The sequence below is a fragment of the Mastigoproctus giganteus genome, chromosome 3 (assembly GCF_048544385.1).
Source record: "Mastigoproctus giganteus isolate SK-2022 chromosome 3, ASM4854438v1, whole genome shotgun sequence".
Taxonomy (NCBI): Eukaryota; Metazoa; Arthropoda; class Arachnida; order Uropygi; family Thelyphonidae; genus Mastigoproctus; species Mastigoproctus giganteus.
Genome location: NC_143577.1, coordinates 121,933,355 through 121,959,256, shown reverse-complemented (window position 1 = coordinate 121,959,256; position 25,902 = coordinate 121,933,355). Strand labels below are relative to the sequence as shown.

General features: G+C 39.2%; 1 protein-coding gene across 1 annotated transcript in view; it reads right to left on the bottom strand.

The window, feature by feature from the left end:
- LOC150088255 (intermembrane lipid transfer protein VPS13A-like) overlaps nucleotides 1-25,902 on the bottom strand; it is a 3,009,916-nt gene that overhangs the window by 2,380,268 nt on the left and 603,746 nt on the right. The window contains exon 17 of the mRNA XM_090370087.1: nucleotides 1,255-1,333. Coding sequence (XP_090226213.1) covers nucleotides 1,255-1,333 — 79 coding nt within the window. The remainder of the gene's footprint in view (nucleotides 1-1,254; nucleotides 1,334-25,902) is intronic.

Below are 25,902 nucleotides of genomic sequence, written 5' to 3'. Positions count from 1 at the left end.
AGCTGGATATCATCATTCTTCTCTTTCTTGATTCCCTTCTCTCTCTCTCTCTCTCTCTCTCTCACACACACAGGGTAACTCATTTTGTTTTTTTTGTTATTTTTTTTGGTTGGTGCAGCATAAGCCTCAGGCTTCTTTGCACCATATGGCTAATAATAATAATAATAAATATAAGGTTCTCTGAGCAATGAAAACAGGCTGCCAGGCCAGTTCATAGGTTTTCTCAATGATATATACAGGAATTTTGTTAGCAGGAATATGGAGATGATTATCCTGTTGTATAAGGCAATGGTCAGACCCATCTTGAGTACTGTATTCAGGCCTGCAGGCCTCATTTTAGGAAGGATGTGGAGCTGCTGGAACTAGTACAGAGAAGGCACACTAGATTGGTGAGCAGAACAAAGGGGTGCTCTACCAAGAAAGGCTTCAGTCTGCAAATTGCTACAGTTGGATACTTGTGATATGATCTGATTGAGGTGACTAACGCTTTGAACAGATTGTGTAAGCTCAATGCTGATGGGATTCTTCCTCTTGCTCAGACCACACACACATTAGAGTACACAAATTCAAATTGAGGAAGAACGGCTGAAGAATAGAAGTGCCAAAGTTTGCCTTTAACCAGTGGGTAGTTTATTGATAGAACAAAATTTCATGTGTTGTTGTGGAAGTTGATAGCTTAAATAAATTCAAGGAGAAACTAAAAAACTATCAAAGGAATGAATATGCAAAATGGGGCATTGATTTTTCTTGGCTGATGCTTTAGAAGCTTGCTTTCTTGCATCATTTGCTAGTGTTAATGCCAAAGCTAGTGTCTCTGTGTGTGTGTGTGTGTGTGTGTGTGTGCGCGTGCGTGCACGTGTTTGTTTGTTTTTTTGGTAGTTGTTGGCGCATAGGCTTCTGTGGCTATAATGCACCTCCCAAGGTTTTTGCAGTACATTGATCCAAGCCCGAGGCGGGAATCGAACCCGCGACCTTTGGGTTGCCAGGCAGGCACTTTACCCACCCGGCTAGCCCCGTCGGCCACATGTGTGTGTGTGTGTGTGCACGTGCATATGTGTGCGTGAGCATATGTGCATGTGTGTGTGTGTGCACGCGTGTGTGTGTGAGTGTTTGCATATAAAATATTCTAGGCATACAAAACGGCGTTGAGATTAAGAAAACATTTTATGACAAACAATAAGGTGCAGTATAAAGAAAGAAGACAAAAATTTTATATTGTATAAATGAACATAAAAAAACAGAAATGTTACATACCTCTAAAGTTGTGGATTCTGGTTGGAGGTCACTGTTAATAGATAATCTTCCCATATCAATAACAAGAACACTTCCACCTCTGTCAGAAATAAAATTAAAAGAAAAAAAAAATTCAGTTTCTTGTGCACATCTCCTACATATCTTGTATGTCACCTTCTATCATTACAGAAAATAACTTTATTTCAGTAATGTCTTTTTCATGAACTATCACGGTGTGCCCCTTTATCTACATTAAATGTCATGCCACAAATGTAGAGTGCCTCCGTAGCCAGGTGGGAAGGAGCAGCAGTGCGTAGCACACGCTTCTTGATTAGACTGGGGTTCGAGCCCGTCACCACCAAATACGGAGGATGCAGAAAGGTCAAGGGAATGACCACCGCATATTCCCTTAGCAATATGGCCTTAGTTGCTAATGCTCCTAAAAACCAAACAACAACAACAGCCACAAATGTGTCACTTCACCGTCAACAATACCTAATCTTTCTTATTGAGAGCCACCTACATATCATTTATAAATTAAATACTATAGTGAAGAAATAAAAACAATCTAAACATTTTATGGAACACAGTGGTCAAACTGCAGTAAACGTGCAACTTTATTTTAACAAAAATACAATAACAAGTTGGGCAATGTGCACGTGTTACATTTCAGGTATGTTTGATTTCTTAAATTAAGTTTTTTTTTTTCTTATTAATAAAATTGAAAAATTACTATTTACCTTGTTACCAGTTGTTACATATTAATTAAAATGTACAACTTGTGCAAAGTTTGCAAATATCTCCAAAAGTGGAAATGATAGCCAAGGGAGATGTCTTTCTATGTTTGATGCAGAGAGTGTGAAGAAATTAGGCACTCGATTCAGTGATATGATGAATGGTTACGAGAGCTTGAGGAGTAGAGTGGATGCCCTCAAAGGAATCAAAATGGGGGGGGGGGGGAGAACAAGCTCTCTGCAGCCAATTCAAGGTCAGAGCCCACATTTATGCACTCTGTCCTTGAATTGAATGACTATTATTGGTGACTCTGTTCACAGGGAAAAAGGAAATATATTGTGCAAAAAGGTGGAATAGCACCATGTTTTGTATGCCAGAGCAAAAGTTCATAATGCCATACAGCAGATATCATCTTTTAAGGGCACAAAAGATATTGTTGTACACATTGGCACGAATGACATTAAATACAAGAGGACTGTGGAATTACTTTACAATTGCAAGGCAAGTTGAAAAAAAGTGGAAAGTTAGGGTTAAAATTGAAAGTGACTGAAAATCTGCCCAGACACAATAGGAGGGAGTATATGATGAGTTAATTAAATTTGCCCTGGAGAATTTGTTCAATGCTAATAGAGCAGAATTTTTCTCAGCATGGTCTATGCTTGTTAACAGGAGAGACTGCTCCTACAGGAATGGGATACACTTATATATAAAAGGTGCAAGAATATTTGCCGATCCTATCAAAGCAGTGTTAGGTAGGTTGGAAAACAGCTAGCTCAAATTAATAGATTAACAATAGCCGTAGACAATGAAAGTGATTCTTGCACTGCTTCTATTGGAATGTGCAACAACCTGGAAAGCAAGCAACGTGCCAGGTATTTCAAGGACTACTGAGAGTCATCATGGGACAAGTATATGGGCTGTGATAGGTTAACTAAGAGTAAGAACAGGTGCATGTGTACTTGCATGTACACCAATGTTGAGAGCACAGTAAATAAATCTGATGAATTTAAAGTGCTGGTCAAGACATCAAATGGGGACAATCTGAGATGTGGTGTCACAGAGATATAAGTAATGGAGAATTTTAATTTAGGGAGCAAATCAATACAGAAAGGACAGAATAGGATCGCAAGGGAGTAGAGTTATGCTGTTAGTTAGGAAACACAAAAAATCTAAGGCAATGCATCCAGTTGGCATGTATGACCCATTCAATATTGAGTCAATTTAGTATGACAAAAACACTGGAAAAGCAAAATGAGAGTAGGAGTGTGTTATAGGCCTAATGACTCTGATGAGTACAACAAAGAACTGTACAGTGAAATAAACTCAGCCAATAAACAAGAATGTCTTATAATGGGAGATTTTAACTTTCCAGATAATTGACTGGAACTTATGTGTCAAACACTCACACACTAGCAGACTGTTGTGCATTTATTTATTTTTTTAGAGTTGCTTCATATTACTAATAACAATAATTTAGTTTAAATTGACATTAGACAGATATTTTGTAGGTTATTACTTAGTATCGGTGGGGATATCAAATCCACATGTGGACAGGTTTTGCAGCTCCTGCGAACGCAAGGTTTTTAATTATACTTAGCTACTTTATTGACTTAATTGTTAGATTAAATTTTTTCTGTAAGTAGCTTATAGATCTAGTCAAGCACCGTGGTTTATTTTGAATTTAGTAATGCAATTTGGAAAGTAAATAATACCTTGTGTCCGTAGATTAACCATTCGTAACTTGCCGCCATTGTTATACGATACGTGTGCTAGCTTAAGGTTTAACGGAAAACTATATAGTGAGTATAGTAGTATCAATTAATTAGTAAAATTTATTAATCTTATTAAATTTCACTGTCAATTGAATTGTACTTTTTTAACTAAATAAATATAGCGACCTAGTTATTACAAACGTAACATCATAAATTAATACATATAAGTTGACAGGGGATAAGAAAGTCATATAATGTAACTCGGAGATAATATTCAATACCAAAATACATATATATAGTGTTATAACTGCATTGGGATATAGGTTTAGGGTTATATTTTGTATAGGAATTTTATTGAACTTGAATAGAAATCATGACTCAGACCAGAGCAGCAAAGCAAAAGACTCAAACTAGTGGAAGTGCTGTGGCTCAGGGGAGAACTGAGGGGGGAGGTTGCCATCTGAATCACAGTCTATTGGAATGCACTGCTTGTTTGATGTTTGTGGAGAAATCAGGAATGGGACATGATATTGCTGACACACAAAGACATGAATGTCTTTGTGTGTCAGCAATACATCATGCACACACAAAGACATTCATGTCTTTGTGTGTGTGCGCGCGATGAAATCAAACACCAGTTCAGCATTGTTATGGGCTTATATGAGAGCTTGAAGGACAGGGTGGATGCCCTTGAAGGATTTAAATTGAGGGGCCCATCAAGCTCTCAGCTGCCCACATCAATGCCAGAGCTTGCACTTAAACATCACCCAACACAGTGGCAACCCCCATGGCAGAATGCACTGGTCCCAAAGGAACTAGTTGTTGTAGGTGACTCTATTGTCAGGGAACATATTGTGCAAAAAAGGATAGATGGAACAGGACCAGGGTATGTCTGCCAGGGACAAAGGTTGATGACGTTGTAGAGTAGATATCATCCTTTAAGGGCACAAAGGGGGATATTGTTATACACGTTTGCACTAATGATATTAAGAGTAGGAGAATGGCAGAATTACTTAACAAGTACAAGACAATGCTGAAAAAAAATCAGTGAGTTAGGGTTGAATTTTAAAGTGTCTGCAACTCTGCCCAGAAACGACAGGAGGAAGTATATGATGAGAGCCTTGTCGATCAAATTGGCCTTAGAGAGATTATGCAAGGCTCAAGGGGTAGAATTTTTCTCAGCCTGGTCTGTGCTTGTTAACAAGAGAGACTGCTATTACAGGGATTGGATACACTTAAATAGAAAGGGGGGAAGAATATTTGCTGATGCTATCGAGGCAGAGTTAGGTGCATTGGAAAACTGCTGGCTTGTGGGGATACATGGACTAATAGATTAACAGTAGCCACTGGCAGAGGTAAAAGTGATTCTTGCACTACTTCTATTGAAATGCAATTGAGCAGCAAGGTTGTGGAAAGCAAGGCTATGGGAATTTCCAGCACTGCTGGGAGTCATAGTGGAATAGGTCAATACATGGGCTGTGTTAGAGTAACTAAGAGTAGAAACAGGTGCATGTATACTTGATTGTACACAAATGCTAGGAGTATAGTTAATAAATTCGATGAGCTTGAAGTGCTAATCAAGACATCAAAGGCAGATATTGTTGGGATATCAGAGACATGGTGCCACACAGACATAAGAAGTGCAGAACTGGAATTTGGGGAGTACAATGTGCACAGAAAGGATAGACTGGACAGGAAGGGAGGAGGGGTTAGTTTCATACCACTAGTTAAGACACACACATAAAATCTAAGGAAGTGCATCCAATTGATGTGGGTGAACAATGCAATGTTGAGTCTGTTTAGTGTGATATAAGCACTGGGAAAGGAAAAATGAGAGAAGGTGTGTGTTATGGGCCTAATGAATCTGATGAGTATAATGAGCAATTATGCAGAGAAATAGAGTGGGCAAGTAAATTAGAGTGTCTTAAAATAGGGGATTTTAATTTCCTGGATATTGACTAGAATTTGTGGGTTGGTCACTCATACACTAGCAAGACTTTTGTGGATTTATTGGATGATTGTTTTCTACATCACCATGTTTGGGAGGCAACTAGAGGGAGTAATACTCTTGTTCTGATTATCAGTAGTGATTCTTCATGCATCAAGATCTCCAGATAAAGAAACCACTGCCACTGCCACCTAGTGGTTTCTCCAGATAAAGAAACCACTAGGTGGCAGTGATTACAGTGTGCTGAAGTGGGATTTATTCAAAGAGGTAACTACCATCAAGGGTAAAGGGAAGGGCACAAAGGGTGATATTGTTATATCACCCTTTGTGCCCTATTGTTATATATTGTTTTAGCTTTCGTAAAGGTGACTCCGGTGGTCCGAGACAGTATTTAAATTCTATACAGTGGAACCAACTGATGATGTTACCAACAGCAAATTCAAAATGGGAAGCCTTCCAGATCTTAAACTTGGAGGGCACTAGGCTTTTCATACCAACTAAGAAACACTGTTCAAGGTTTAGGCCTCAATGGATATCAGAAGAATTAATGCAGCTTGTGGCAGAGAAGAAAAATGTACGGGATGCATATAAAGTTTCGGGTGACAAAGAAGCCTACAACAGATATAAGCCAGTCTGTAATCAAGTCACATAGGAAGTTAGGCAGGAGAAGGCAGATTACGAGAAATATTTGGCAAAGGATGCAAAGAAAAACAGCAAAGAGTTCTTTACTAATGTAATCTCTGGAAGGAAAAGGATCAATCAGATTGGTTCACTTAATATAGAGGGTTTGACTATTGATGATCTCGCTCAGTTAGCTGATAAACTGAATGAGTATTTTGCATGTACATTCACACATGAAGGGTTATTCATGTGTGAGCTAAGTGATTGCGTAACAACTGAGAGCAAAGTGGAGGAGAAATTGTTGAAGTTAAATGTAAGGAAGGCAACTTGGGGTGAATGGGATCTATCCAGTTATATTAAAGGAGGCAGCAAAGGAAGTAAGCAAACCCTTAGCCATAATTGTGAAAGGTTTCTTGGACTCAGAGGAGGTCCCCATGGACTGAAGATGTGCAAATTTGTCCCTAATTCACAAAGGGGGATCAAAGGGTGAAATGGGTAATTACAGAGCTGTTGGTCTAATATCCGTTCCAGGGAAAATAATGGAGTCACTGGTTAAGGAAGCGGTGCAGGATCATCTGGACAAGACTGCAGTTATAGTTCAGAACCAGCATGGGCCAGTTAAGGGGAGGTGTTGTCTGACAAATTTGATTGGATTCTATGAGGTGGTCACAAAAGAACTGGATGCAAAGAGTAATTTTGATATCATATACTTGGATTTTAGGAAAGCTTTTGATACTGTAGCACATGGAATTGGAGCAGTATGGCATTAAGGGCATGTAACTGCAATGGACAAAAGGATGGTTGAGTAGTAGAAGGCAGAGAGTGGTTATCAATTGGCACTGCCCTCCATGTTTTGGTGTTGGGGTCATTTTTTTGTCTATATTCATTAATAATATTGATGGTGGTATATCAGGCTTAATGTCCACGTTTGTAGACGATATGAACGTCGGCAGGGTTGTTAATAGCAGTGCCCTGCTGCAACAGGATCTAGAAAAGTTAAGTAGATGGGCTGAGAGGTGGCAACTGAAGTTTAATATTGACAAATGTAAAGTACTGCATATGGGTAGCAGTAACCCCAGGGTAACGTATCAACTGGGTGGTACTACACTCAGGGTAGTGGAGAATGAAAAAGACCTAGGGGTATTTGGGCAGTCAAATATGAAGTTTTCTGATCAGTGCAAAAAAGGCTGCAAGAGTAGCTCATGGTGTCTTGTGATTGACAGGAATTTTGCTAGCAGGGATAATGGGTGATTGTCCCCTTGTATAGGGCAATGGTCAGACCATACCTGGAATGCTGTATACAAGTCTGGAGGCCTAAGTTCTGCAAATTGTAGCTTCAGGAGACTAGGCACAAGCAAGGGAATCTAATCGAGGTGTATAAGGCCTTGAATGGATTAAGCAAGCTCAATGCTAATGGGATTCTTCCTCTTGCTCAGATTAGCATTAGCATTAGCATTAGCAGAGGCATATGATGCAAGAAAGCAAGCTTATTCAGCATCAGCCAAAAAAAAAAAAAAAAAAAAAAAAAAAAACACCCACTCCCATTTCACCCCTCCGTTCGTTCGAAATACCTGTCCAGTTGAGCTTTAAATTTGTTTAGGCTATCAACTTCAACAACAAGTGATGGAAGTCGGTTCCACCAACCAACCACCCGCTGGCCAAAGGCAAATTTCCGCACATCTATCCGACATCCGTCCTTCCTCAATTTGAATTTATGCCCTCTGAGGTGATTATTCTGAGAAAGATGAAGAATCCCATTGGCATTGAGCATGCTCAAACCATTCAAAGCCTTATACACCTCTATCAGATCACCTCGCCGGTGCCTAGTCTCCAGACTCTGTAATTTGCAAAACTTAAGCCTTTCTTCGTAAGAGCAACCCTTTGTTCCATTTACTAATCTTGTTGCCCTTCTCTGTACCCGTTCCAGCAGCTCTACATCCTTCTTGAAATGAGGCCTCCAGACCTGTATACAGTACTCAAGATGTGGCCTTACCATTGCCTTATACAAGGGAATAATCACCTCCTTATCCCTGCTAGAAAAATTCCTGTATATCATTGACAAGACACCATGCGCTACTCTTGCAGCTCGTCTGCACTGCTCAGAGAACTTCATATCTGCCTGCACAATTACCCCCAGGTCCTTTTCATTCTCCACCACTGTCAGTGTAGTACCGCAGAGTTGATACGTTGCTCTGGGGTTACTGTTTCCCATATGCAGCACTTTACATTTGTCGATGTTAAACCTCATTTGCCACCTCTCAGCCCATCTGTTCAACCTTTCCAGATCCTGTTGCAGCAGCATAGCGTCAGTATTGTCCTTAACGACCCTGCCAACCTTTGTATCATCTGCAAACTTGGACATTAAACTTGATATCCCATCATCAATATCATTCATAAACACCGAAAACAACAACGGACCCAACACTGAACCTTGAGGAACTCCACTAATAACATTAGTCCACGTTGAGCAGTGTCCATTGATTACCACTCTCTGTCTTCTGCCACTCAACCATCCCCTTATCCATAGCAGCAATTTGCCTCCAATGCCACACTGCTCCAATTTGTGCAGCAGTCTTCCATGTGCAACAGTATCAAAAGCCTTTCTAAGATCCAAATATATAATATCAAAGTTATTCCCTGCATCCAGTTCTTTTGTGACTACATCATAGTATCCAATCAAATTGGTCAGGCAAGACCTGCCCTTAACAAAACCATGCTGCGTCTGAGCTATAACTGAATTCTTGTCTAGATGATCCTGCAGTGCTTCTTTAACCAGTGCCTCCATTAATTTACCTGGAACAGAAGTTAAACTAACAGGTCTATAATTACTTGTGTCAGCCTTTGATCCTCCTTTGTGAATTGGGGTTACATTTGCACATCTCCAGTCTATGGGCACCTCCCCTGAGTCCAAAGAAGCTCTCATAATTATGGCTAGGGGTTTGCATACTTCCTTTGCTGCCTCCTTTAATATAACTGGATAGATCCCATCCACCCCAGGTGCCTTTTTTATGTTTATCCTCAACAATCTCTCCTCCACTTTCCTCTCAGTTATTACAAAATCATCCAGCTCACTGCCAATGTTTACTTTACCTACATCATTCTCCTTCCTGAATAACTCCTCATGCGTGAATGTAGATGCAAAATACTCGTTTAGATTGTTAGCCACCTGAGCAGGATCCTCAACTGTTGAACCATCAATATCCAGTGGACCAATCTGATTCATCCCTTTCCTTTTCGAGTTCAAGTATGTAAAAAACTCTTTTCTGTTTTTCTTTGCATCCTTTGCCAAGGATTTTTCATAGTCTGCCTTTGCCTGCCTAATCTCCTTTGTGACTTGGTTACAGACCAACTTATATCTATCATAGGCTTCCATGTCACCCATTAATTTGTATGTATCCCATGCATTTTTCTTCTCTGCCACATGTCTCATTAGCTCATCTGACAACCATTTAGGCCTAAACCTTGAACAATATTTCTTAGTTGGTATGTAAAGCCTGGTAGCCTCCAAGATTAGTTCCTTGAATGCTTCCCATTTTTGAGTTTGCTGTTGGTAACATCATCAGTTGGTCCCACTGTATAGAATTTAAAATACTGTCTCAGACCATCATAGTCGCCTTTTACGAAAACAAAAACCCTTCCCTTTACCTCTGATGGTAGTTACCTCCTTGAGTAAATCCCACTTCAACACACTGTGATCACTGCCACCTAGTGGTTCATTTATCTGCAGGTTCTTAATGCATGAAGAATCACTACTGATAATCAGATCAAGAGTATTGCTCCCTCTTGTTGCCTCACGAACATGCTAGAAAACAATCATCCAATAAATCCACAAAAGCCTTGCTAATGTGCGAGTGACCAACCCACAAATTCCAGTCAATATCTGGGAAATTAAAGTCCCCCATTACTCACCTCAGTGGGCATAAATTCAAACTGAAGAAAGACAACTGTAAAATAGATGTGTGAAAATTCACATTTAGCCAATGGGTGGTTGATAGTTGGAACAAACTTTCATCTGTTCTATTGGAGGTCAGCAATTTAAATAAGTTCAATGGAGAACCATACAAACATTTGGAGTGAATAGATGGGTGTGAAATGGGAAGGGCTTTTTTTCTTTCTTTTTTTTTTTTTTTTTTTCTTTTTTGGCTGATGCTATATAAGCTCGCTTTCCTGCATCATACGCCCTACTAACGCTAATGCTAGGAGTATAGAAAATAAATTTCTTCAATTTGAAGTGCTGGTCAAGACATCAAAGGCGGATATAGTTGGGATATCAGAGACATCTTGTCACACAGATATAAGGAATGCAGAATCGTAATTTTTGGATTACAATGTGTACAGAAAGGATAGACAGGATGGGGGGAATGTGTCCTTCGTAAAAAGAAACATAAAATCTAATGCACTGCATCCAGTTGACATGCATGTCCAGTGCAATGTTGAGTCAGTTTGGTACGACCTATATGACTTAAACACTGGGAAAACAAATTGAGAATAAGGGTGTGTTATAGATCAAATGTCTCGGATAAGTACAATAAACTGAAACAACTGTACAGAGAAATAAATTGGGCCACTAAATCAGAATGTCTTATAATGGGAGATTTTAACTTCCCAGATATTGACTGGAAATTGTGGGATAATCATTCACACACTAGCAAGACGTTTGTGGATTTACTGGATGATTGTTTTCTACAGCAGCATGTTCAAAAGGCAACCACAAGGAGTGATTGATCTGATCATCGGCAGTGATTATTCATGCATTAAAAATTTACAGATAAAGGACCCACTAATTGGCAGTGATTAGATTGTACTGATGTGGGATTTACTTAAAGATGTAACTACCATCAGTAGTAAAGGAAACGGTTTATGCTTTCATAAAGGTGACTACAGTGGTCTCAGAGATTTTTTAAATTCTATACAGTCAAACCAACTGATGATGTTAGTCATCATCAGTTGGTTTGACTGTATAGCAAATTCAAAATGGGAAACATTGAAGGAATTAATGTTGGAAGACTGCTGCTGTACTAGGCTTTCCATACCAACTAAGAAATACCGTTCAAGGTTTTGGCACATAGGAGGTGAAATGAAATAATAAGGCTCGTGGCAGAGAAGGAAAATGCATGAAATGCATATAAATTATCAGGTGACGCAGAAACCATGGTTTCTGTAATCAAGTCACAAAGGAGGTTAAGGAGCGAAGATTGATTAGGAGAAATCCTTAGCAAAGGATGCAAAGAACAACAACAAAGACTTCTTTACTTATGTAAACTCTAGAAGGAAGGTGATGAATCAGATTGGTCCCCTTGATAGGAATGTTGATGATCGTGCTCAAATAGCTTATGAACAAAAGCTTATTAAACTTTAACAGGGAGCTAAACGATTTTGTAATAACTGGGAGAAAACTGGAGTAAAAAAATTGTTGCAGTTAAACATAATAAAGGCACTAATAAAGGTTAAACATAATAAAGGTCGATGGGATCTATCCAGTTATATTAGAGGAAGCAGCAAAGGAAGTAAGCAATCCTTTAGGTATAATTATTTGAGCATCGTTGGACTTAGGGAAGGCCTCCATGGACTGGAAATCTGCAAATGTATCTCCACATCACAGAGTTGGATGAAAGGGTGACACAAGTAATTACAGACTTGTCAGTTTAACTTCTGTTCCTTGGAAAATAATGGAGTCATTGGTTAATAATGAATTGCAAGATCATCTAGACAAGACTGCAGTAATAATTCTGACACATCATGGGTTTGTTAAAGGAAAGTCTTGTCTGATTAATTTGACTGGATACTATGATCTGGTCACAAAGGAACTGGATGCAAAAAGTAATTTTGATATTTTATACTTGGATTTCGGGAAAGCTTTTTATACTGTTGCACATGGTAGACAACTACTATACAAATTGGAGCAGTATGGAATTAAGAGCAAGTTGCTATAATGGATAAAAGGATGGTTGAGTGGGAGAAGACAGAAGGTAGTAATCAATGGATGCTCCTTCTCATGGACTAATGTTATTAGTGGAGTCCCGCAGGGTTCGGTGTTGAGCCCATTGTTGTTTTGTACATTTATCAATGATATTGATGAAGTATATCAGGCTTAATATCCAAGTTTGCAGATGATACAAAAGTTAGCAGGGTTGCTAATGAAAATAATGGCAGTATGCAATGGACAGGATCTAGATTGATTGATTTATAAATTCTTGGTGCAAGAGCTATTGCAGCTAAAATGCACCTGGCAGGTTTTATACAACAGTTTTGTTTGTATTTGTATTTTGCTTCGAATAGTTTCCAAGGGTCGTGGAGTCACTGTAGCTTACTCCAGAGATTATATATTTGGTTTCTTATTAGATTATAGAAATTTATTTCCTTGACGAACTGAAAAATGTCTGCTGAATTTTTCCTATCATCCAGTATGGTTTTGCAAGTGAGAAAGTGATGTTTGGTTATCAACTCTTTGAAGCAATTTAATCACTCAATTGTAAAAGCTGGACACACCACACAATTAGTACATGTTCTACTGTTTGTTGTGTGTGACAGGTAGGACATATGGGGGGGGTGATCCTTACCTTGCAAAAGATGAGAGTGGCTGAAATGAGTGTATCCTATTTTAAACCTTGTGAGTATCACTTTGTCATGTCTCTTTTGCTGTATGCTGGATTTCCATGTTTGGAGTAAACTCTTAATTTGATGCAATTTGTTATTGGTTAGTACTTGCCATTGCTATTGCCAGTGATGTACCTCACTGTGATGAATAACTTGTTTGTAGTCTGAGAAAGGGATGTATTCTGATGCAGAAATTATGCAGCTCTGTCTTCTTGTTCATTACCATATATTCTGACATGACTTGGGATCCAGAAAAATCTAATGTTGTGACGTTGTTCAAGAAGTTTTGATACTTGGTATTGAATTTGCTGTTTTAGTGGATGTTATCTAGAAATGATATTCTGTATCGCCATCATGGAGCTAATGGAGTCAGTGAAAAGATGCTGTTTTGGGAACTTAAATGTTTGGTTTGATTTAGCACTAACATAATGGCTTGCAGTTCTGCAGTATTTTGGAAGTTCTTGTGCTGATGTAAGTTCTGAATATAAACTGCGCTCCCATGTGAGATTCAGTTTTAAAGCTATCTATATATAGAAGACAATGAACTGAAAATTGCAACTTGTAAGCAGTATGCAGACGTTGATAGTTTATGTGAGAAAGTGCTTTCAATATAACTGTACAATCCTACACCAACCATTATTGTATTAAAATAACAATGATACAAATAAAATGAAATAAATAGAATGATATAATTACAGTGGATAAAACTGAAAAAAAGATAGCTCTGTACAATACAATATGAAATTTTTAAAATACAATAAAATAAATCATTTATCTACAATTAACAATGTAGATAAAACACAGGATAATAAACCGATAAAAGTGCTAAAATACCAAAGCTTTCAGAAGTATCCGCCTCCCCTTTTCAAATATTTAAGGATGTGCCATACGATAAGTGAAGCTTATCGTATGGCACATCCTTAAATATCAGCAGGCTCACGTTTCACATCACATGTTTCTACAAGAGCATGGGCAGTATTAAATTGTTTATTGTAATTTATTTTATTGAATTTTAAAAATTCCATATTGTATTGAACAGAGAGTTACCTTTTTTATCATTTTTATCCAGTGTAATTATATCATTCTATTTATTTAATTTTATTTGTATTATTATTATTTTAATACAACATAACACTAATTTATTTAATAACGGTTGACGTAGGATTATACAGTTATTGTGAATTTGAATATTCCCAACCACAGAGGCCTATTTTAAGAAGAAGTGTTTGTTTGCTCCAAAAGTGGAAGGAGAAGTAGCATGTAGGCTGCCTGATAATCCATGGTGTTGTAGACTGCTTTGAAAGCGGAGTTATATTATCCAGGTTAAGATCTCTACTGAGGAGGATTTTTAATCTCACACTCATGGGCTCATTGATTCTTTCTTGTTGTTGATAAGGTTGTTGTCATTCAGATGTAAAAAGCGCTTTCTGTAAGGGGTGATCTAGAAAGGATTTTATTTTTGCTGCATAAAGAAGTAATAGATTTTGTCCTCTAATATGCAAAGGAAGTTTTAGCATTAGCATTAGTAGAGGCATATGATGCAAGAAAGCAAGCTTATGCAGCATCAGCCAAAAAAAAAACCCACTCCCATTTCACCCCTCCATTCGTTCGAAATACCTGTCCAGCTGAGCCTTAAATTTATTTAGGCTATCAACTTCCACAACAAGGGATAGAAGTCTGTTCTGTCAACCAACTACCCACTGGCTAAAGGCAACTTTCCACACATCTATCCTACATCTGTCTTTCCTCAATTTGAATTATGCCCTCTCAAGTGATTATTCTGAGCAAGAAGAAGAATCCTATTGGCACTGGGCATGCTCAAACCATTCAAGGCTTTTTACACCTCTATCAGATCACCTCGCTGGTGCCTAGTCTCCAGACACTGTAATTTGCAAAACTTAAGCCTTTCTTCGTAAGAGCAACCCTTTGTTCCATTCACTAATCTTGTTGCCCTTCTCTGTACTTGTTCCAGCAGCTCTACATCCTTCTTGAAATGAGGCCTCCAGACCTGTATACAGTACACAAGGTGTGGCCTGACCATTGCCTTATATAAGGGAATAATCACCTCCTTATCCCTGCTAGAAAAATTCCTGTATATCATTGACAAGACACCATGAGCTACTCTTTCAGCCCATCTGCAATGTTCAGAGAACTTAATATCTGCCTGCACAATTACCCCCAGGTCCTTTTCATTCTCTGCCACTATCAGTGTAGTACCACAGAGTTGATACGTTGCTCTAGGATTACTGTTTCCCCTATATAGTACTTTACATTTGTCAATGTTAAACTTAATTTGTCACCTCTCAGCCCATCTGCTCAACATTTCCAGATCCTGTTGCAGGCAGCATAGTGTCAGTAGTGTTCTTAACAACCCTGCCAACCTTCGTATCATCTGCAAACGTGGACATTAAGCTTATTATACCATCATCAATATCATTTATCCTGAGCATGCTCAATTTTTTGAGCATGCTCAATGCTGATGGGATTCCTCCTCTCGCTCAGAATAATCACCTGAGAGGGCATAAATTCAAATTGAGGAAAGACAGATGTAGGATAGACGTGCGGAAATTTGCCTTTAGCCAGCGGGTGGTTGGTTGGTTGGTGGAACAGACTTCCATCCCTTGTCGTGGAAGTTGATAGCCTAAATAAGTTTAAGGCTCAGCAGGACAGGTATTTTGAACGAACAGAGGGGTGAAGTAGTGGTTTTTTTTGTTTTTTTTTTTTTGGCTGATGCTGCATAAGATTTCTTTCTTGCATCAAATGCCTCTACTAATGCTGATAATAATGCTAATTTATAAATAAAGAAAACAATAATGGACCCAAAACTGAACCCTGAGGGACTCCACTAATAACATTAGTCCACGATGAGCAGTGTCCATTGATTATCACTCTCTGTCTTCTCCCCCTCAACCATCCCTTTATCCATAGCAGCAATTTGCCTCCAATGCCATACTGCTCCAATTTGTGCAGCAGTCTTCCATGTGCAACAGTATCAAAAGCCTTTTTAAGATCCAAGTATATAATATCAAAGTTATTCCCTGCAATCAGTTCTTTTGTGACTGCATCATAGTATCCAATCAAATTGGTCAGGCAAGACTTCCCCTTAACAAAACCATGCACCCTGGGTGCCTTTTTTTATGTTTATCTTCAACAATTTCTCGTCCACTTTCCTCTCAGTTATTACAAAACCATCTAGCCCTCTGCCATTCCCCTTCCTGAATAACTCCTCAAGTATGAATGTAGATGCAAAATACTCATTTAGTTTGTTAGCCACCTGAGCATGATCACCAACAGTTGAACCATCAACATCCAGTGGACTAATCTGATTCATCCCTTTCCTTCTAGAGTTTACATAAGTAAAGAACTCTTTGCCGTTTTTCTTTGCATCCTTTGCCAAAGATTTCTCATAATATGCCTTTGCTTGCCTAATCTCCCTTGTGACTTGTTACAGACCAGCTTATATCTATCATAGATTTCCACGTCATCCATTAATTTATATGTATCGCATGCATTTTTCTTCTCTGCCATATGTCTCATTAGTTCATCTGACATCCGTTTAGGCCTAAACCTTGAACAAAATTTCTTAGTTGGGATGTAAAGCCTAGTAGCTTCGAAGATAAATTCTTTGAATGCCTCCCATCTTGAATTTGCTGTTTGTAACATCATCACTTTGTCCCACCGTATAGAATTCAAGTACTGTCTCAGTCCACCGTAGCTGCCTTTACGAAAGCAAAAACCCTTCCCTTTACCCCTGATGGTAGTTATCTCTTTGAGAAAATACCACTTCGGCACACTGTGATCACTACCACCTAGTGTTTCTTTTATCTACAGATTTTTAATGCATGAACAATCCCTACTGATAATCAGATCAACAGTATTAGTCCCTCTAGTTATCTCCCTAACATGCTGATGTAGAAAACAATCATCCAATAAATCCACAAAAGCCTTGCTAGTGTGTGAGTGACCAACCAACAAATTCCAGTGAATATCTCGGAAATTAAAATCTACTATTATAAGACTGTCTGATTTACTGGCCCCCTCTTATTTCCCTGTACAGTTTCTTATTATACTCGTCAGAGTTATTAAGTCTGTAACACACTCCTACTCTCAATTTTGATCTCTCAATGCTTAGGTCACACCAAACTGACTCGACACTGCACTGTCCAACGATGTCGACTCTCTGCACTTCCTTTGATTTTTTGTGTTTCTTAACTAATAGCATAACCCCTCCTCCCTTCCTATCCTGTTTAACCTTCCTGTACACATTGGTCCAAATTCCAGTTCTGCATTCCTTATATCTGTGTGACACCACATCTCTGATATCCCAACAATATCTGCCTTTGATGTTTTGAGCAAGACCTCAAACTCATCAAATTTATTTACCAAACTCCTTGCATTGGTGTATACGCAAGTATACATGCATCTGTTTCTATTCTTAGCTACCCTAACACAACCCATGTGTTTACTTGTACCTCAATGACTCCCAGCAGTCTCTGAAATACCCTGCATCTTGTTTTCCAGGCTGCTGCTCATTCCAATAGAAGCAGTGCAAGAATCCCTTTCACCTCTGTGACGTCTCCATAGCCAGGTGGGCAGGAGTGGCAGTGGTAGCACACACTTCTTGATTAGACCGGGGTTCGAGCCCGTGACCACCAAATACAGAGGATGTGGAAAGGTCAGGGAATGACCACCACATATCCCCAGAGCAATATGGCCTTAGTTGCTATTGCTCCTAAAAACCAAATAACAAACAACAACCAAACTTTCACCTCTGCCAGTGGCTACTGTTAATCTATTAGTCCTTGTATCCCCCCCCCCAAGCTAGCAGTTTTCCAACCTGCCTAATGCTGCCTCGATAGCATCAGGAAATATTCTTGCACTCTTTCTATTTAAGTGTTTGTTTTGTTTGCTATTTGGTTTTTAGGAGCATTAGCAACTAAGGCCATATTGCTCCGGGATATGTGGTGGTTATTCCCTCACCTTTCCGCATCCTCTGCATTTGGTGGTCATGGGCTCAAACCCCGGTCTAATCAAGAACTGTGTGCTACACACTGCTGCTCCTGCCCATGGAGGCACCCTATTTAAGTGTATCTCATCTCTGTAGAAGCAGTCTCTCCTCTTAACAAGATTTTCTCTAAGATCTTCTTTTAACAGATAGTCAAAGCTATGAGGAGGACAGTTCTGTGGGTCCGATAGGTCTTTTCCCTGTTTTGGGAAAGCTGGTATTATTGTGTGGTGCCAAATATCTGGAAAAGTATTTTCGAGGTATATCTCTTTGAATAGATCAAACAGGACTAATTAGGATTGTTCATCTAATTGTATCATTGCATAGTGTATTTTGTCAGGACTAACTGCACTGTGTTTTGTCTGTAGCAGAGTTTGTTTTAGTTCTGCTACTACAGCACCTCCATATCCATGTGAGCAGGAGTAGCAGTGCGTAGTGCACGCTTCTTGATTAGACCGGGGTTCGAGCCCATGACCACCAAATACGGAGGATGCAGAAAGGTCAGGGAATGACCACCCCATATCCCTGGAGCAATATAGCCTTAGTTGCTAATGCTCCTAAAAAAAAACAAATAACAAGTTCTGCTACTGAGAGTGGCAAGTTCTATTGTTCACAGTGCTTTCTGAAAAAGTTTATGTTTATATTTTCTGAATCATTTTTGTAAGTTCTGAAAGTGGTCAAGTATGCACAATTAGCAGATATACTGGCAAAATTTTTGCCAAGCACATTGACAATATCTAAGGTTGGTAAAATGGAGAAGGGTTTATTTGAGAATTGTTTGTCATCTTTCTGATCTTTTTTCCAGATAAGCATTACTGGTGTCTAAATGGTTATAGTGGATGAGAATTTCATCCAAGTGGCTTTTTTGCACTTTCCCGACCTTAGCCTCTGGCTCTCTTGAATTGTGTCAGATTGTCGGTTATTGGACTTTTGCAAAAGAGATTCCACACTCTATTTCTCTCTTTTTTAGTTTCCTGGCACTCTTTGTTCCACCATGGTTTTGAATATATTCTAATGTTAGAAAATGTTTTAGGTATTGTCTTTTCTGCTGCTTGAAGAATATTATCTCTGCTATAAGCCACTGATACTTGTACTGATTCTTGTTTAATAATGTTGCAGTCTAACTTGGCTAATGTCCTGAATGCTTCCCAATCTGCATCATATTTTATCCATCTGGGGTGGCTACTGGCGTGGCATGGCATTTTCTTCATGATTTTCAAAATTATGGGATAGTGGTCACTGCTCAGTGGAGCGTCCATTGTGTCATTGGGAACAGTGTTGGGGAACAGATTGATAGGTCTATTGTAGAACTGCTTTTTGATGGAAGGCTTTCCCGTCTGGTCTATTTTGGGAGTGCCCCATAGTGGTTGATGTCCACTTAAGTCACCTAAAATGCAGAATGAAGATGGTAGTTCAGCAATCAATGCTTCGAAATCTTTCAGTGGGAATCTTGACTGGGTGGATAGATATATTGATGTTACGGTAATACTGAAGTCTATTGCTAGACTGCTACAACTGCTTCTAATGATGTGTTCAATGGTATTGCTTGGGAAGGTACACACCTCTTAACTAATATTTCAACTTCTCCTTGTGTTGTTACATCTGATATGCGATCCTTTCTGTATGTAGTATAATTTTTGATTGTACAGTTGTCTTGTGGTTTCAAATAGTTTTCTTAGAGGCAGATACTTAGAGGATGGTTGTTTGTTTCTTTGTTATTTGGTTTTAGGAGCATTAGCAACTAAGACCATATTGCTCCGGGATATGAGGTGGTCATTCCCTGACCTTTCCGCATCCTTCGTATTTGGTGGTAACGGGCTTGAATCCCGGTCTAATCAAGAAGCGAGTGCTATGCACTGCTGCTCCTTCCCACCTGGCTACGGAGGCGCCTAGAGGATGGTACTGAGTAATGAAGTCTATAATATCATTAATGTTTGGGCGGAAACCTTGACAGTTCCACTAGATACTCGTGTCATTCATTTGGAGTTAGATGGTCCCTCGAATTGTATCCTTGGGGCTGTTTTAACTTTGTCCACCTTAGTTTTGCTTTACTTTTAAAAATAGGGTCTACCCTTTTCCATTTCTTCTTCAACAAAAATTTCGAGAACTGGTTCTTCTCCATGGTTTCTTAGCATTAGCAGAGGCGCATGATGCAAGAAAGCAATCTTATACACTATGAGACAAAAAAAATCCTTCCCATTTCCCTGATCCATTCATTCCAAATGTTTGTCAAGTTCTGCCTTGAATTTATTTAAGCTATCAACTTCCCACTCGCGAAAGTCAAAATTCCGCACGTCTATTCTTCAACTGTCTTTCGTCATATCCTCAAACAGGCCTATGGGGCTGGGAAATTCCATATTCAAGAAAATTAATACTCAAACACCAGCCAAGTATTTAATAAAATAGAATAAAATAAGATGATACAGTAAACTGGACTATTACAATAAGTACTAAAAATATATACATAAAATCAGTATGATAAAACAGTTAAAAACAAAATACTAAAATCGTTAAAATAAGTTCCGGCATTTTAACTTATTTTAACAATTTTAGTATTTTGTTTTTAACTGTTTTATCATACTGATTTTATGTATATATTTTTAGTACTTATTGTAATAGTCCGTCTTATTGTAATAGCTATACCGTCAGGAGCTATATGCTCCCGACGGTATAGCTATTCAACTTTTCAACTAAATTGTGATCCAAGAAAGCAACGGGAAACTACTTGGATTATCCTTCCCTTGAAAACTTCAATGATAGCAAGCAAAATAAACCACGGCCCCGAGTTTCGGCGTCCCTTGAATGGGACAGGGGTGCTAAGAATCTCCGAGCTTGCGTCGAAGAATTTTCTGAAACTAGCTACATGGATCGTTAGAAGCCTACTACAACCAGGAAAACTAGCCAATGCTTTACAAGAAATGGAACGCATTAACATCAACATACTTTGGCTAAGTGAAACCAAATGGCCTGGAACAAAGAAGTTTATATCAAACGACCACCACGTCTTCTGTTCCGGAGGAGAAGAGAACACCAAGCAGACGTACGGCGTCGCTTTCGTTGTCCACAAACAACTGGCCAACAAAGTCACCAGTTTCACCCCAATATCGGAACGAATCGCACTACTACAGTTAGCAGGCAGCAAGATCAACCTGAATGTGCTCCAGGTCTACGCACCAAAAACAGACAAAGACGATCAAGAAATTGAATTGTTCTATGATAAGCTAAGCAACACTTTAAAGTCGCTGAAGAAGCACGACATTATGGTCATCCTCGGTGACTTTAATGCCAAAATCGGTCAAGGAAAGCTACAAAACATAGTCGGAGAACATGGCTTGGGGACACGGAATGAACGAGGCGACAGACTCGTCCAGTTTTGCCAAGAAGAAAAATTTAACATTGCCAACACTTGGTTTAAACTACCACCTCGACGACTATACACCTGGACCTCACCACAAGACTCTGACAACAATATCGTCAGGAACCAAATTGACTACATCTTAATCAACATCAGATATAAGTCAAGTGTCCTCAAGGCAAAAACTTACCCTGGAGCTGACATATCATCAGACCATAACCCAGTAATAGCAACACTACGTCTCAAATTACGAGCAGTCAAACGCATAAGCACAACAAAAAGAATCGACCTGGAGAAACTGAAGAACAACGCCAACAGGCGACAAGTACAGCTTCATCTCAACACTACAATCAGATCGATCGAAGCAGTAACAACAGACGTGCAAGCGTTCGGGCGTTCACTCAAACAGTGCATCAATGAAACAGCAGAAACCCTGCTAGGACATCAGGCGTCGAAAAAGAAACAACGGTGGATGACCCAGCACATACTAGACCTAATGGATGAACGGAGAACATTCAAAAGCAACAACAACCGGAAAAAATACAAAGAAATACAACAAAAGATCAAACAGGAAATCCGGAAGGCGAAGGAAAAATGGATGGAAGATCAGTGTGCAGAAATCGAAGACCTAATCAAGAAAAATTACAACTATAACCTGCACAAGAAGCTCAAAGAAGCTGGAAACATCTACAAACCGGCTCCTATCCCAAGCTTATATACGGACAACAATCAACCTGTACTAAGCAAACAAGCCAAACTCGACACCTGGAAGAGCTATATATACAATCTGTTCGGCACCAACAGAAAACCGGCAGAAATGCAACAACAAACACAGGAAGATAATCTCCACATATTAACATCTGAAGTGGAACATGCCATCCGAATAACAAAGCCAGGCAAGGCCTGCGGACCTGATCAGATTCATGTGGAACTGCTGAAACAACTAGACTACAGCAACATCCAACAACTAACGAAATGGTTCAATCAAATCTACAACAACAATGACATTCCATCCGAATGGCTCCACTCCATCTTCGTGGCCCTACCAAAAAAGGCTACCAGCTGGAAATGTGAAGACTTCAGGCTGATCAGTCTAATGAGCCAGGTGCTAAAAGTCTTCCTCAAGGTGATTCAGAAAAGGATAAGATGTAAGTGCGAAAGTGCACTAGGAAACACACAGTTCGGATTCTGCAGGGGACTAGGCACCAGAGAAGCAATTTTCTGTTTACAAATATTGCTACAAAGGTGCTGTGAACATCAAAAAGACGTGTATATATGTTTTATTGATTACGAGAAAGCCTTCAATTCAGTAGACCACGACCATCTAATTGACCAACTGAGAAAACTTGGGCTTGAAAACAACGATATCAACTTTATTACAACTCTCTACTGGAATCAAACAGCCCGGCTTCGCTATGACAACGACCTGACAGACCCAATTCCAATAAAAAAAGGCATCTGGCAAGGTTGTCCATTATCTCCCATTCTTTTTAACATCTATTCGGAAATGATCTTCGACCAAACAGTGGCTGACAAGAACATCGGCATAAAAGTTAACGGACACTACATCAATAACTTAAGATATGCCGATGACACAGCACTAATAGCGGATTCAGAACAAGATTTACAGACCATCTTGAACGAAGTGGACATAGAAAGCCAATCATGGGGGCTACGAATCAACAAAAAGAAAACAAAGGTGATGAAGGTCAGCAGGACTGCAAGCAAAATCACAATCAAACTAAACAATGAAAAATTAGAGCAAATACACCGCTTCAAGTATCTCGGAGTACTCATTGATGACCAGCTGAACCATGAGGCCGAAATCAAAAGCAGAATTGAACAAGCCAGGCAGGCATTCACCAAGTGGAAAACCCTCCTCACCAACAGAAGCTTGAACATCATGCTCAAATTACGCACATTGAAATGCTACATCTGGCCAATACTGCTCTACGGTGTAGAAACCTGGACTCTAACATCAGCCATTACAAAAAAGCTCCAGGCCTTTGAAATGTGGCTCTACCGAAGAATGCTGAAAATCCCGTGGACAGCCAAGATAACCAATGTACAGGTCCTGCAGGACATGCACACGGAACGGGACCTGCTCAAAACCATCATCAGCAGGAAATGCAAATACCTAGGTCACATCGCTAGGAACCAACAAAAATATCACCTACTACCACTCATCCTGGAGGGAAAGATCGAAGGCAAGAAACGCCCAGGCAAACCGAAAATGGCATGGCTAGATAACATCAACACCTGGCTTCACATGACAACAGCACAAATTCTACACGCAACGCTAGACAGAGAACAATATCAACACAAAGTCGCAAACGCCATTCGGCAGCATTAAAGAAGAAGAAGAAGTAATAGTCCAGTTTACTGTATCATCTTATTTTATTCTATTTTATTAAATACTTGGCTGGTGTTTGAGTATTAATTTTTTTGAATATGTCTTTCCTCAGTTTGAATCTATGCCCCTCAGATTTGTAATCTGAGCAAGAGGAAGAATCCCATCAGCATTGAGCCTGCTCAATCCATTCAAGGCCCTATACACCTCAATCATATCACTTCGCAGGTGCCTAGTCTCCAGAAGCTGCAATTTGCAGACTAAAGCCTTTCTTCATAAGAGCACCCCTTTGTTCCCTTCACCAGTCTTGTTGCTCTTCTCGGTACTCGTTCTAGCAACTCTATAGCCTTCCTAAAAAGAGGCTTCCAGACCTGTACACAGTATTCAAGGTGTGGCCTGACCATTGCTTTATAAAAGGGGATAATCACCTCCTTATCCCTGCTCGCAAAATTCCTGTATATCATTGACAAGACCCCATGACCCACTTTGACAGCCTCTCTGTACTGCTCAGCAAACTTCATATCTGACTGCACAATTACCCTCAGGTCTCTTTCATTCTCCACTACCCTGAGGGTAACACCACATAGTTGGTACATTTCTCTAGGGTTACTGCTATCCACATGCAGTACTTTGCATTTGTCAATGTTAAACTTCAGTTGTCACTTCTCAGCCCATCTATCCAACATTTCCAGATCCTGTTGCAGTAGCATACTGCCATTACTGTTATTAACAACGCTGCCAGACAAGCTTTGTATCATCTAAAAACTTTGACATTAAGCTTGATATACCTTCATCAATATCATTGATACATACACAAAACAACAATGGGCCCAACGCTGAACCCCGAGGGATACCACTAATAACATTAGTCTACGTAGAGCAGAACCCATTGATTACCACTCTTTGTCTTCTTCCACTCAACCATCCTTTTATCCATTGTAACAACTTCCTCTTAATGCCATACTGCTCCAATTTGTACAGTAGTCTTCCATGTGCAACAGTATCAAAAGCTTTCCTGAAATCCAAGTATATGATATCAAAGTTATTTTTTGCATCCAGTTCCTTTGGGACCACATCATAGTATTCAATAAAATTGTTCAGACACAACTTACCCTTGACAAACCCATGCTGTGTCTGAATTATTACTGTCTAGATGATCGTGCAACTAATTATTGATTATGGAAATTAATTATTGTTGTCTTGTCTAGATGATCCTGCAATGCTTCTTTAACCAGCGACTCCATTATTTTCCCTGTAACAGAAGTCAAACTAACAGGTCTGTAATTAATCCTGTCATACCTTGATCCCCTTTGTGAATTGGAGATACATTTGCAGATATCCAGTCCATGGGTATTTCCTCTGAGTCCAAGGATGCACTCATAATTATGGCTAAGGGTTTGCTTACTTCCTTTGACACCTCCTTTAATATAACTGGATAGATCCCCTCTACCTCAGATGTCTTGCTTATGTTTATCTTCAACAATTTCTCCTCCTCTTTGCTCTCAGTTATTACAAAATTGTTTAACTCCCTGTTAGAATTTGATAAACATCTGGCCCTCTCCTCCTTGAATAATTCCTTGTGTGAATGTAGATGAAAATACTCATTTATTCGGCAGCTCTCTGAGAATAATCATCTACAGTCAATCCATTGATATCAAGTGGACCAATCTGATTCATTCCTCTTCCTTTTAGAGTTTATATAAATAAAGAAGTCTTTGTTGTTTATCTTTGTTTGCCAAAGAATTTTCATAATCTGCCTTTGCTTGCCTAACCTCCTTTGTCACTTGATTACAGACTAGCTTGTATCTACCATAGGCTTCTGTGTCGCCAAACAATTTATGTGCATCCCATGCATTTTTCTTCTCTACCACAAGTCTCATTAGTTCATCTGACATCCTCTTACCTCTATGTCCTTTTGTTCTGCCATTTTTTTTCCTGTATTACTTATCCTTTCTTTCTTTATTTTTCTTCTTACACTTTATGCATTATCTCGTGGGAAAGATAAAGGCATATTGATCATATTTTCTTGTTGTTTTTGTGATGGAGATGGTTTATAAAACTCACGAACCCATTCTGAGATGGATTCTCCTGGAGGAATTGTAACATCCATTTGTGTGCCACAACATTTTGAATTAGGCAGTTTCATTTCCGGAGTCTTTCTGATTGTGGTAACCTGTGCATAAGAAGGTTTGTTTGTTTGCTATGTTTATTCCAATTGCCTTTTTATCTTCTTGATATGAAACTCCATTTTCTGCTTTGTATTTTTGTATTCTTTTTTCCAAATTTCACACTCTTTTGAGTATGCAGTATGTTCCCCTTTACAATTTATGCATTTATGGCTTCCAG